Below are 14194 nucleotides of genomic sequence, written 5' to 3'. Positions count from 1 at the left end.
CACATCTGTTTCCGAGACAGAAACTGGACTGCACGAATCCATAGATTCTGGTTTAGGCTTGGTGAAAGTCGGCATTGAGGGCTCAGTGGAGCTGTGGCAACTCCTGCTTAAATCTAGCTTTTCAGGTGTGTCCAGACTTCTGTGGACTTGTCCTTGGTTTCTACCTTGCAGCTGCTTGTGGATGAGAGGCTTTGTGGCTCAAGATGGAGCCACACTCCATCCTTCTAACTAGGGAATGGTGTAGCAGTTATCTGTGCTGTCATACTTCCAACCACATTTTGTTTATCATGCTGGGTAGAATATCAGTGTGCTTTCTCTAGTGTTTGGAAGGCAATAAAAATACGATGTAACATGAACCCAAACTTACACTGATAAGTGTTAGAGGTGTTTTGCCAGGTCAAAGCACTGGGCTAGTGTTTTTCTTCTGAACTTGGCTATATTGTGTTTAAATATAAACTGAGCTCTTTGATGTGACCGGAACTGTTTGTTTCGAGAAATCACTTTCCAAAATCTGTGTTCTTTTAAGTGAGCCACAGTTAACATGGTGAAGCAGATGGGAAACCCATGGCTTTGGTAATGCCAAGGCCATTGACCTAAAGTGGATAAATCAGCTGCATAAAGAATTTGATCAGGTGGAAAGTAGAATACAGAGGGGCCATTTTATTATGACACCTGGATCACAGGGCTTCAGATGATGAGAGCTAATTCATGTTGTATTCCTCCATGAGTCTGAGCTGTTGTGGTGGAGTTTTGTCATACTGTATGTGTTGGAGATGAAACCAAGGGATATAGGCAAGCTAAACATTTGTTAGTACTGTTTTGCCCTTTGAACTTGCTAGTATTGCTTTAGTAACAAAAGAAAAAAAATTAAACCTCCAGTGCTGCTCTTAGCCCCCTTATTTACAATGTTACTGTCTACTAAAATTCCATTTGTATTGACTTGGTTACATTTGTAACTTCAGTTTTTTTGAAACTTAAAGGTCTTTGCAACAGAGTGATTATAACTGGGAGAATTACTATATTATTTAGTGTGGTCTCAGGGAGTGCACTATTAGGACATTGATCTTTTGTCAACGTCTGAGATAAATTGCACCCTGCCAAATTCCCCAGAGGCAGAGTCCTGGGGAAAGGAGCTTATTGTGCTTGACTGTCACTGGCTGGTCCTTCCTCCAGATGACTCTGAAATCAGTGTGTATAGTTGGTGTTTGCTGCAGCCACACAGGGAACCCAAGGGTGCAGGGGAGTTCTTTGCTTATTGAGTCTGCCCCTCTCCCCATCCTGTGTTTGTGTCTGTGTGATGCTTTTACCCTTACTTCCTCCTATTGTTTCCTGACTTTCCCTTCCCTTTGCATGTTACATGAGATTTGTGCTGCAGAATGGAAGTAGAATAAGGACTTTCTTCTTTTTTTATAAGTAAAGTTTTTTTAGAATACAACCGTGTCCATTTTAAAAAGGTAGAATAAGGACTTCCTTAAATACAATAACTTACTGAACGATGGTTTTCCACTTCTTCCTGTTGCTTCAGCCTGGAGGTGGGTACTGATTGACAGGAGACAAAATGATGTCTCGCTGATTTGAAAGAAGACCCAGTAGGTAGGTAGCTGCAGGTGGATAGTGGGATGCCAACTCTTCCTTTCCCTGGGCCCTCCGAGCCCCATTCCCAGAACACAGCTCTCCAGAAGATGCTGCTCCCTGCTGGAAAGAATCAGTCTGGCTCTGATATCCTTTGGCATATGGACTACATAGGACTCGGGCTGTAGGTCCTGAAGCTGTGAGAGTTAACTCAGACTTGAGAAGTAGACAGAGGTGGGAACTCTGGGGAGAAAAAGTCCAGCCCAAATAGGTCTTATGTTGTATTTAAGGTCTTCTTTAAAAAAAAATATTTTCATTTTATGTGTATGGGTGTTTTGCCTGCATGTGTCTGTGCACCACATGTATGTAGTTCCCTGGAGGCCTCTCTTGAACCTGCATTTGGGTACTAGGATTTGAACCCTGGTCCTCTCAGCAGTGTTCTTAACTGCTGGACCATCTCTCCAGCCTTACATTTTTTTTTTTTTTTTTTTTTTTTATAGGACTTCTCTGTGTAGCCCTGGTTGTCTGGGAACTTGCTTTATAGACCAGACTGACCTCAAACTCAGAAATCTAACTCCTTCTGCCTCCTGAGTGTTGGGCTTAAAGGCATGGCTATATTTACATTCTTTTTGTTTGTTTTTTGAGACAGGGTTTCTCTGTAGCTTTGGAGGCTGTCCTGGAACTTGAGCTGTAGACCAGGCTGGCCTTGAACTCACAGAGATCCACCTGCCTGTGCCTCCTAAGTGCTGGGATTAAAGGCGTGCGCCAACACTGCCTGGTTGCACTTCTTATTTATGTAGCCCACCTGGAGGTTTTCATAACTTTTTTTAAACAGGAAGGTATTTTAAGCATGCTATACAACATTTTGAAATATGGTTTACTCATTATGTAAATAAAATTCACCTTTAGCATGTTAATTTTTATTTTATTTGTATATAGTTTTAAAACCATATTTATTTAACTTTATTCTTCTGCTCATGACAAGTATTTATGACATGTGTACATTATCTATAAATGTGTTATAGTTATAACTTTCTCCTGCCTCCTTTTATTTTCTTGTTTTTCATTACAGAAATGAGCCGTCAGACTGCTACAGCATTACCCACTGGCACCTCAAAGTGTCCGCCGTCCCAGAGGGTACCTGCCCTGACTGGCACAACTGCATCCAACAATGACTTGGCGAGTCTTTTTGAGTGTCCTGTCTGCTTTGACTATGTGTTGCCACCCATTCTTCAGTGTCAGAGTGGCCATCTTGTTTGTAGCAACTGTCGCCCCAAACTCACATGTTGTCCGACCTGCCGGGGCCCATTGGGATCCATTCGCAACTTGGCTATGGAGAAAGTGGCCAATTCAGTACTTTTCCCTTGTAAATATGCCTCTTCTGGATGTGAAATAACTCTGCCGCACACAGAAAAGGCAGAGCACGAGGAGCTCTGTGAGTTCAGGCCTTACTCCTGCCCCTGCCCTGGTGCTTCCTGTAAGTGGCAAGGCTCCTTGGATGCTGTTATGCCCCACCTGATGCATCAGCACAAGTCCATTACAACCCTGCAGGGAGAAGACATAGTTTTCCTTGCTACAGACATTAACCTTCCTGGTGCTGTTGACTGGGTGATGATGCAGTCCTGTTTTGGCTTTCATTTCATGTTAGTCTTGGAGAAACAGGAAAAATACGATGGTCACCAGCAGTTCTTCGCAATTGTACAGCTGATAGGAACACGCAAGCAAGCTGAAAATTTTGCTTATCGACTTGAGCTAAATGGTCATAGGCGGCGATTGACTTGGGAAGCGACTCCTCGTTCTATTCACGAGGGAATTGCAACAGCCATTATGAATAGTGACTGCCTAGTGTTTGACACCAGCATTGCACAGCTTTTTGCAGAAAATGGCAATTTAGGCATCAATGTAACTATTTCCATGTGTTGAAACCGAAATCAAATATTTCTGGCCAGTGTTTAAAATTTGCATTTGACTTCACAGAGAATAAGGCACCCATCTGCTTGCCAACCTAAAACTCCTGGTAGGTAGAAGCTAGACACATGAAGGTAAATAAAAAGAAAGGCTGTTAATACAGGAAACAGTTGCATGTAGTAACACTAATATATTTAAAAATAATTCAACGTAAACCACTGAAAAAAATATATATACCTAAGATGGGCATCTTTTGTATTAAGAAAGGAAACATTGTAAAATATTTCTGAACTTTGTGTTTGTTGTAGATTGATTGTATTGTTGACAACAAATTTTTGGGGGTGTGTGTCTGTGCACACATTCGTGCACATGTGTGGTTGGATTTTCTTTAACTGACAAGCCATCTGTGTGGTCATGGACCACTGCTTTCCCCTTGTGAGTCAATACATAGTGCTGCTGTGTTTTTTTTTTTTTTTTTCTTTTCTTTTGTGTGTGTATTTGCTAATTTTCTAGTTTTTCATTAAATAAATTTGACTTTCTTTTCTGTAATTCAGGTTTTTCTCACTTTTGTACCTTTTAAGTTAGTGTCTTTTTGATATTCATAATTGCTTATGTCAAAAGTTTGTGTTGAGTACATACTTTCTTTTCCTTCAATCAATTTATTAGAAATATTTTTAATTCAGCCCTTTTGTGAAAATAGGAATTCCAGAAAGGAAAGATAACATGAGAGCAGCTGTCAAAGCTGTAGCAGGTGTAAGATGGTCTTGTCTATGTGAGTTACACCACCAGGCTTACTCTTTGAAAGGTTAGGTTAGGGAGAAAATCTGATTTACATACATATTGAAAACAATCAGGCTTTTCCTCTCTTCAAATGTCTTGGGCGAATCACATGTTTAAATTGGTTCTTGTATTTATTGGTTTTGCAAAAGAGTGCATCATCATACACAGTATTTGTAATTAAAGTAAATCATTTGTTTTTAAGAAAAAGGCAGTTTGCAAAAAAAAATGTTTTTGGTCTTTTATAATTCTCATTAAAAGATTATCTGGCAAATTAAAAAAAAATCTTAATGTGTTTACTTTAGCTCTAGGTTGGTTTGTTTTTTTTCCCCTGGAGCTGAGGACTGAACGCAGGGCTTAGCATTTGATAACCAAGTACTCTCTCACTGGGCTACATCCCCAATCCCTGCTCTACTAGATAGCTCTTTGGCAAAGTCCAAAGGTATTTTCTTGTTCCAGTCTGCATTTTAAAGCAGAAGAGTATATGCCACCATTTTGAAGTATGTTAGTTTTGTTTTGAAGCACAGAAAAGACTGCCCCCCCCTTTGATTTCCACGAGGATATTTGGAGTATGGCTAACTAATGCTGATCACTATTTTCCTTTATAAAAAGTGAGTTGCTTCAGAGTCTTGACCCTGCAGCGTGATTGCCAAGTTCCCATGTACTAGTTTAGTTCTACTCAACTTACCAGCTGTGTGTCCTTGGGCCCAGTTTCCTGATGTGTAAAATGGAGTTAAATTGTGGTGAGTATGTGAATGGTTAAATGAGGAAGGCGTACTTTAACCTGAAACAGTGCTTCACACAGCATACGCATCCAGGCAATGTGGGGCCCTTAGTGTCATGTCCCTAGTTTCTCAGGCACTCAGCAGAAATCTGCCTTTGATAATTTCATGTTTTCCTAGTGGGTACCCCAAGCTTAGAAAGTCATTGAGAATTAATTTGGGTTTCTCCTTTATCCTATTTCCAATTCTGGATTATGTAGCTTGGTTCTGTTAGACATTTTTAGTACAGGTAAAGTCTTGAATTGGTGGTCATGTGCTATATTTTATAGCTATATTTTGGGTGAATAGTTCAGCCACAGATTACAACCAGATTTTTGTTTGCATGAATATTTAGAAAAGCAGTGTGTGTGTGTGTGTGTGTGTGTGTGTGTGTGTGTGTGTGTGTTGGGACAAGGTGTTGCTAGCACTGGTTGTCCCTGAATCCTGTATCTCACCTTAGTGCCCACCAAATGCTAGGATGACAGATAAGTGCCACAAAGCTTAGCTATAAAGCAACTGATTATATCTCTGGGGGAATGTCATTTTGTGGTTCCACTGTATTTTTGCCTAGACTTTAACATCTCAAATGTCATATCCAGTAGAAATCCATAGTCTCCTCCATGAAAGCAGAGCTGACTAACATTTTTATTTTACTAGTTGAATGCATGTGCATGTTCTTTTACACATTTGTTTTGAGAATGTTGATTGGTTATTTCTGTAACCCTCACAATGTAACATGGTCACCTTAGACATCACCATGTTGATGCGAAGGCTGGTTGTAGCTCACACTTATAATCTTAGAGTTTGGAGGCCAAGACAGACTCAAGAGTTTGAGGCCACCCTGCTCTACATAACAAGACTTTGTCTCCAAAATAGAAAAAAACAACTGAACAAAACTTGGAATTTTTTTTTTTTTTTTGGTTGTTATTGGGCTTTAACCTAGGACCTCAGCATACCCCATGAGCAAGCATTACACCGAGCTGAATCCCTAGCAAAAACATTTTAGTAACTTGACCACTCACTGTAATCTTAGCTAATGTGATGTTTGAGACTTTATTTTTGCTACTTACAAATTAGCCTGTACATTCTTAGTATTAGATATCTTAGTATGTTTTGGGCATTAATATTTTAAAAGTCTTGATACTTTTATCAGTACTTTCTGGAGAGGCTTCATCAATGGGGCCCAGAATCGTGAAGGGTTTTGTTTACCTCTGTTTTTGCTAATTTTAGCAAGTGAAGGCATATTTTACGTATATTTAGCAGCAAGCAGGTAAGGGTGACATATTAACATTTATTAGCTGTTAAGTCTTCATAGTCCTGATCCCGCAGATGAGAAATGTGGCTACATTTCTTCCTTCCTTTGAGATTTGGCATACACAAATGAACTCTGTCTTTACATTATTTTGTTAGAGTGGATAATTTCTGTTGATGCCTTGGACCTTTTGGTGTCTCTTGGGAGTTTTGTGGGTAGGTATACATATCCTCTGTGACTTTGTTCTTTTGCTTTTGTTACTCCTGTTTGTGTTGCTCAGGATCAAACTAGGGCCTCTCATGTCACACCCTCAGCTCTTAGCTTGAATTTGTCATACTAAATTAAGTTCTGGGCCAGTTTTGTGTGTTTCAGTGGTTGGGGAAGTTTTCCTTTGCTGTAATTGTTTTTTTTAACTGTTTATGACTTGAAAACTCACATTAATGCCGTTTGCACTTCGGTGATTTTAATTCAGAAAAAAGTGACAGTCATTCTTCATTTTCTGTCCTCAAAGAATTTTAGAGCTCTTTAAAGTCAGAAACATCTACAGTGATGATAAATAAAATGTAGTTTTCTTTAGATTCTGGGAGGAAAGTCTGGTAATTAATCCAAATTTAAAAACAAAGTGGGTTAGAGAGAAGAGTCAGTGGCTAAAAGCAGTGGCTGCTCTTCCAAAGGACCTGGGTTCAGTTCCCAGCACCCATGTAGTGGCATACAACCGTCTGTAACTCCACTTCCTGGGGATCTGATGCCTTCTGGCCTCTATGGGCACCAAGACATGCACACGGTATTCAAATGTACATGTAGGTAAAACACCTGTACACATAAAAAAAATTGAAAACAATTACCAAAAAAAAGCAAGCAAAAAAACCCCAAACAAAAAAAACCTGCAACCATCCAATATTGGATTAAACCAAACATCAGTTTTTGACAATCTCATTAGATGGACAAAAATAAAAATGTAACAGTGAGTAGAGCATATTTGTATGCGTGATCTAAAAATGGTAATCCCAAAGTAGCACTAGGGAGGCTGTAGGAGAAGGGTCGTAACACACCACTCTGCGTAGGTAGGTAGTTAAGCAGCCCCCTGGGCTGCAGAAGAGACTGAGCTGTGTTCCATGGTGGCTGATTAAAACACATGAGTTCTTGATGTCTGACTTACCCAGTTAAGCAAGTTATATCATTTACCAACAGAAACTTACATTTATCAGGCTGGCATTATCCAAAGTTTAACTTTCATATAAAGCAACTACAGTGTATCTCAAGTGAATTTTTATTGAAGACAAATTTTCCCTAGAATTAAAATCTTTTTGATAATGTTTTTATGGAGCTAGGCCTTGCAGTGCAGCTCTGTAGCACTGGCTGGCTTGGAACTTGCTCAGTAAGACTTTGGTGGGTATGAAAACCATGCCCAGCTCATTTGTTTTTGTTTTTAATAAAGAATAATTTTCATTGGAAGGCACACTGCATGTTAATACAACAAGAAGAACATTAGTATTGGGTCTTAACCATCTAATTGGAGATGGATTAAGCCTACTTTTCTTGCTCAAGTTGCTGCTAGGGGTTCTCCTGGGGATGGCCTCATACATAATAGTTTCTCCTTGTGGTCTTAGTAATGTAACAAACATGTTACTTCATTAAACAAAACTAGTGAATAATCCCAGATGAATTTTGTATTTGGAAGGATTGTCAAAATTAATACTTTTGTGTGACTACTGTCAAGACTTACTAATTGTGTGGCTTACTTCATGTAAGTTTCATAGGGGAAGACACTAAGTGCTTTTGCCCTGAGAAGGTGACTATCTGACTTGAGTTGGTTTGGTCTTGATATGAAGCATCCTCCAAAATGGCTGGTGTCAAAAGCTTGACCCCATGATGGTATTGAAAAGTGGATTACTGATAACCTCATCAGTGGATATGTCCATGGCTGAATAGATTGTTGGGGAGGGCTAGTTGGAGAGAGTTATGTCACTGGAGAATGTATTTTCAGTGGGAAATGTATTTTGGAAGGGTGTGTCTTGTCTTTGAATCTTCCTCTCTGGCTCTTCTGCTTCCAGCTGCCATGAGATGAACAGCTTTACTCTGGCATGCCTTCCCTTTCCACATCACAGTGTTCTGCTTCAACACAAGTCCACAGCAATGGGGCAGCTGTGGATGGAAACCTGAAACCATAAGTCCAAAGAAGTCTTTTTCCCAGGTATTCTTATCACAGCAATGAAAAATGACTGTCCCTTCACCTAGTATTAGAAATAAATGGTAGACATCCGTAACCACTGTGCTCCGATGAAAATCAGTGTACTGTAGCTCAAGCAGTGACTCTGAGTTGGGAGTTGGGGCTGCAAATGGAACCCACTTGTGTTTCCACTGTTATGAAGAGGGTATGTGGTATAGCCATAAGTTGGTTTGTGTTTTAGAGACTGAAGCCATGGTCTCTCCAGTTAAGCAAACATTCTGGAGAATGCAAATTTTAATTGTTATCAGAGAAGGGGAAGGAAAACCATGTTTTAGCACATACACTGACTTGGTATTTTTTTTTTAAAAGATTCAGGTATGTTTTATGTCATTCATAATATGGTATCTTATAGTCACTGACTTACCAATTGGTAGTAAATATTTTAGGAATAACTAAGACAAGGCATTTGCCCCTAAATTTGCATGCAGCTTATTGTGCATCTCAGGATCTCAGTCTTATTTAGTACATAGAAAAGTCCAGAGGGATGATAAATGAACAGAATCAGTTGAAACTATACTATAAAGTTGATAACCAAAGGTGCTTACAGCTTTATTCAACTTTGATACCTGAAACTTCTGTGCATGTGAGATTTCCAAATGGTATGGCCAAGGTAGAAAAGAGATGGGGCTGGGGTTGAGTTGTGTAGCTCAGTGTTTGGGTCTTACCCAGTATGTGCCATGTGCACACACACATGCACAGTCAGAAAGTTGGATAGATGTTATCTCAGTTGTTTGTGGCTAGTAAAGGACAAGTGTATTTCTCACAGATCTGGATGCAGAAGATGAAGGTCAGGGTTGGTGAGTTGAATGGTGGGGGCCAGATGCCCCTACCTCCAAGATGTTGCCCCAGTGCTAAGCTGGTGGAGAACTATACCTGCACAAGGTAACTAGCTTGAGCCCTTTCCTAGTGAGGGTGGAACACATGCATTTTGGGAGGACATACTGATCAGAGCACCACCATAGAAGTTCTACTTCTGGGCACACATCCCAAAATAATTAGGCAGGGATTTGGATTTGTACATTCCTGTTCATAGCCAACAGCAGAGGAGTGGATAAACAAAATGTGCCATATGTATACGGTGGCTTGTTCAGCCATAAAAAGAAAATTTGATACATGATATAGGGATAAACTTGACAAGTTGGCGAGATGTCAGATAAGAAAACAAAAAAAACTTCAAAAGCACTTTTATAATAAGGAAAAGTGGAAGAGTGCTACCAGGTCTGGAATCAGGGGAATGAGTTCAGTTATTTGTGTGGGAACACTGAATGTTGAAGATATCCCTGAATTAAATATTTGTAAGTGGTTACAGTGGTGATTTTATGCACATTTTCTCTGATCAAAACCTCTCTAGCAAACTAAAAACAGTGTTAGAAAAACAAAAACCACACTGTTAAATCCCAATGGCTCCTTTCAAAAGGAAAGATGGCTGGAGAGGGCGGCTCGCCAGTTGAGAGTGCTCACTGGAGGTTCTTCTAAGGCTCAGATTCAGTTCCCAGCATTCACACCAGGCAGCTCCCAACCACTTGTAACTCCAGCTCCAGGGGATTTGACTCCCTCTCCTGGCCTCTGAAGGTGCTCATGTACACATGCACATACACACAAAGACAGACTCAAATCTTTTTTTAGAAAAGAAATAATTCAGTTCAGACAGTACAGATATGCCCTGTGAAAGTCCTGTGTAGGTCAGTGCTGATGTCTAGGACCCAGAGAACTCCAAGTGTTAAAAGATATTTGTGACCACCTCAGGTATGAGGTTTGAGGCAGCACAGTGTGAAGGCTCCCTGGCTGGGCACAGCCAATGAATTGTTCCTTCACTCATTGTGCAGGATTACAGAGGCTGATACCTCAACCAACTAGTCCTGGTTTGGCATTTCCTCCAGAGGTTTTATTAGCAGGTTTGAACAGGGTTTCAGGGATGTACAGGCCCCATTCTCATCCACAAAGTATTAAAAGTATCTTTATATTAGCTCTAACTACGTTTTATAATGGAGGATTATGACTTAGAATTAAAATTGAGTTGTTTACAATGCATTCTTGTTGAATCAGCAATAATACTGTTATTTCACACATGAACATGTGTGAAGCAGGATTCAGAAGCCTGGGGACTTCATCCTCCTGGTGCCCTGGACTGAGTAACAGGAGAGGACAGGCATGCAAAGTTGACACCCTTGGGATTTGGTCCCATTGCTGCTTCTGTTAGCCTAAGACCTGTATTGTCATGTATGGTTCTCGTCCTAGACTCCTTTAACTTTGAGCTTTGTCTTTGCTAGTTTCCTAAGTGATTGGTTCTAGGATCCAGTAAAGTCTACATGGGTCTCCAGAATATATGCCAACCATTATTCTTTTTTGAGATAGGGTCTCTCTATGTAGTCCTGGCTGACCTGGGATGTGGTGTAGACCAGGCTGACCTTGAACGTCAAGAGATCCACCTGCCCCTGCCTCCTGAGTTGCCTGTACCACACACTTGACTGACCCAGTTATTAAGCACAGCAGACATATCCGAGGGACTCCTGAATCTCTACTCCACATCCCTGAGTTGGACTTAGGTCTGTGGTGGGCCTGAGGGTTGACATTTCTGGCAAGTTCTTTGTTCTGGGACCACAGAGAACCTCTGTTCTGTATCTTTTCCAGGAACACCCATCCCACTGATGACCACACTTCTAGCTTTAATTCTTTATTAAAACAACAGTGCTGTAATAAACATCAACAGCTACTTGAACAGACGCATTGCTACTTTGATTATGTCCACAAATTAGGGATATTTTACTTATTCTTACTGGTGCCTAAAGCCAGCCTTGCCAGGACCTCTTGGCACCTCACAATTAAAATTCCAACTGACACTGGGGCCTAAAGTTTGCTGTCAATGAGACCAGGTCTGGTCTTGACAGTAAAGCCACCATCAAAAGCTGCATTTAGAACTTCATCCAGGCAGCTTGCTGTGACGAAACTTAGATCCTGTCTGATGTTGCTTGGGATTTCTTCAAGGTCTTTTTCATTCCTCTGTGGAATTATGATATGCTTCAGCCCTGCTCGGTGTGCTGCGAGTACTTTGTCTTTAATTCCACCCACCTGCCAGGCAAGAGAAAACAGCTGTCAAGGGTTATGGTCTGCCAAGTGGATCTACTTCTCACTGATCTGTCACCGACTTAGATGTTCAGTCCACCTCCCATTTTGTTATAGTAGGAGCTGGGATGCCACTAAAAGGGTTAATGGTAGCCTATTTAAAAATGTTTGTGTTACTTCCATATTAAATATTTTTAATGAGAGAAAAATCTGAAATTACGGTTATGGATACCTTTAAAAATATATGTATATGTATGTGTGTCATTGCAACCTTGTATTTAGGTTGATTCTGTAGCAGCATTACATTAGCTTGGTTATGCTATTCCTAGCTAGAAAAAAAGGATTTTGGAAATTTTTACCATAAAGAAATGACAAATGGAGGAAATACATTGATTTAAATGTTACATAATGTGTACATGTATTGAACATCATTTGCTATCTTAATAGATAACAGTTTTGTCTTTATAAAATAAAATTTTAAAAGTTAAATGAACAAAACAGAACTGGTCTTACAGAGGATGCTCAGTTGTGTTACAAGATTATTGTCTCCATTCCCACAAAGCAAAGACCTTTGTGCCACCTAAAAATGAGAACACTGTGAACTAGCTCTGGTGGTTTTGTTGTTGTTTTGTGACTAAATCACTGCAGATTACCCTGGCCTTGAACTCATAGAGATCTGTCTGCCTCTGTTCCCTGCTTCCAAGTGCTAGGATTAAAGGCATGTGCCACCAGGGCCGGCCCCTCTTTCGATTTAAAAACAAACTGAAAGCTATGTCCACAATGGTTCCTTTACAAGAGGTGGAGTCTGATTCCCCTTCCCTCTGATGTGGGCCTGGCTTCCTAACTTGTCTATGAGAAGCATATGGAAGTGATGCTATGTGAATTTCAACGCTAAGGCATAAAAAGCAAGCGTCTGCCTGGATTGGTATCTGGGATCATTTGCCTAGTAGCAAGGGTTGAGGTTTATCTACAGACTGGGAAACCCTCAAGATGAGAGCTTGGGCCTTCTATGCATCATACAGAAGCAGGTCCTCCTGCTCAGTCACCCAGGTGACTGTAGCCTGCAGTTGACACCCTGAATCAGAGCCTTCCCACAACGGCTTCAGCCTAACTGGCTAGCTTTAGGCCTAGGAAGGCCTGCCACCTGGTCACAGCTATCACCTTGCCCTAGACTGTGCTTTTCTGGAGTGCCTTCTTCAAAGACAACTTGGAGACAGGCTGTGTCCTTTCAGTATGAAATGTATATTTTATATGCACACTTGATTTTCAGTAAGACACTATGTATAATACTGTTACACTGCATATCCAGTGTTGCTCAGTGAGCTGAGAACACCTGAGGACATCTTGGCTGCTTGGGGCAGTCTTTCTACTCCAGGATATGCTCTGTTATGACTTCGACTATTTATTCTATTCCATCTTCCTGTTTGCTATAATTCCTTTCAGGTGTTGAATATGAATATGTCAGTCTGATTATACTATTTTATTATTTTTTCCTAGTCATTCTTTAACCATAATCAAGTGACACTCAATCCAAAAACTTCCCTTTTATTTCAGCCTTAGTATTTTTTCTTTTAATTGTTCATGGTCCTTGCATGGTTGAATGAAAATATTTGGGTACAATAGTTTTAGTAGTTTTCCAATATTAGTAATTGACCCGAGTCTTACATACAAGGCTGAGCAAGTCCTCTGCTATCGAACCCTGTCTCTGGCTTATTTTTACTTCTGGCAGGGTCTCACTAAGTTGCCCATGCTGCATCAATCTTCCTGAGTTGTTGGAGTTTTAGGTGTGCCTGGCCCCTTTGGTGATCTTAACTGGTAGTTCTATAATATACTCTCATTCATATGAGGACTTTTGCAGAGTAAAGAGCATTAGCTCTTCTCTTTTTTGCTATGGATCTGTCAATGTTGTAGTAGACAAATCCTAGTAACCTAGTCACTGAAAGCCCTAACACTTGAGTCCTGTGTATTAACCACAGCATTTGTGTAGGCAGATCAGAATGTGCACTGCAGCCCAAGACTCCACAGACACAGGCAGGCTTTTTTAAATTTTTGTTTGTTTTTTGAGACAGGATTTCTCTGTATATCTCTGGCTGTCCTGGAACTCACTCTGTAAACCAGGCAGACCTCAAACTCATTCACCTGCTTCTGCCTCCCAAATGCTGGGATTAAAGGTGTGCACCACTACCACCTGTCAGGCCTTTTGAAATATGACAGCCAACTTTAATTCAGTCGTCCCCCCCCCCTTTTTTTTCAGACCAGGCTGAGATTAAAGTTGTGTGCCGCTACTGTCTGGCTTCAGTTCCCATTTCTATGCTGGTAGTTTTGCTGTAAATCTTGCCAATTATGGTAATCTAAGATTTCTACAAGGTGCTGAGATGTCTCAAATGAACTTCGAGAAGTGTGGATTGAGTTTAAAAGCACCAGTGTGACTCTGTACAGGCAAGGTGTTTAAAGTAGAGGGACTGCAGACACTCAGGAAAACTACTCATCTTCCCATCAACCACACCGATTTTTTTTCACTTAAATAAATCTTTTTAGATGACAAGGGAACATGGGAGAGGTTTTCTAAAAGAGGTTTTCTTTTAGTTGACCCAAAGTTTAAAGTAGTTACAGCTATTAAATTTTTAATAT

At 40.4% G+C, this 14194-nt stretch overlaps 2 protein-coding genes across 4 annotated transcripts in view; one reads left to right on the top strand and one right to left on the bottom strand.

The window, feature by feature from the left end:
• Siah1 (siah E3 ubiquitin protein ligase 1) overlaps positions 1 to 6848 on the top strand; it is a 28615-nt gene extending 21767 nt beyond the window's left edge. For all 3 annotated transcript variants that reach the window (XM_027405515.2, XM_027405516.2, XM_027405514.2), the window contains exon 2: positions 2645 to 6848. In XM_027405515.2, coding sequence (XP_027261316.1) covers positions 2647 to 3495 — 849 coding nt within the window. In that variant the 5' untranslated portion in view covers positions 2645 to 2646 and the 3' untranslated portion in view covers positions 3496 to 6848. The remainder of the gene's footprint in view (positions 1 to 2644) is intronic.
• Positions 6849 to 11142: 4294 nt separating this feature from the next.
• Positions 11143 to 14194, bottom strand: part of Lonp2 (lon peptidase 2, peroxisomal) — a 92128-nt gene continuing 89076 nt past the window's right edge. The window contains exon 15 of the mRNA XM_027405513.2: positions 11143 to 11569. Coding sequence (XP_027261314.1) covers positions 11348 to 11569 — 222 coding nt within the window. The 3' untranslated portion in view covers positions 11143 to 11347. The remainder of the gene's footprint in view (positions 11570 to 14194) is intronic.

The sequence above is a fragment of the Cricetulus griseus genome, chromosome 3 (genome assembly GCF_003668045.3).
Source record: "Cricetulus griseus strain 17A/GY chromosome 3, alternate assembly CriGri-PICRH-1.0, whole genome shotgun sequence".
NCBI classification, from domain to species: domain Eukaryota; kingdom Metazoa; phylum Chordata; class Mammalia; order Rodentia; family Cricetidae; genus Cricetulus; species Cricetulus griseus.
Note: the sequence above shows the minus strand (reverse complement) of the source record. Positions and strands in the feature narration are given on the sequence as shown.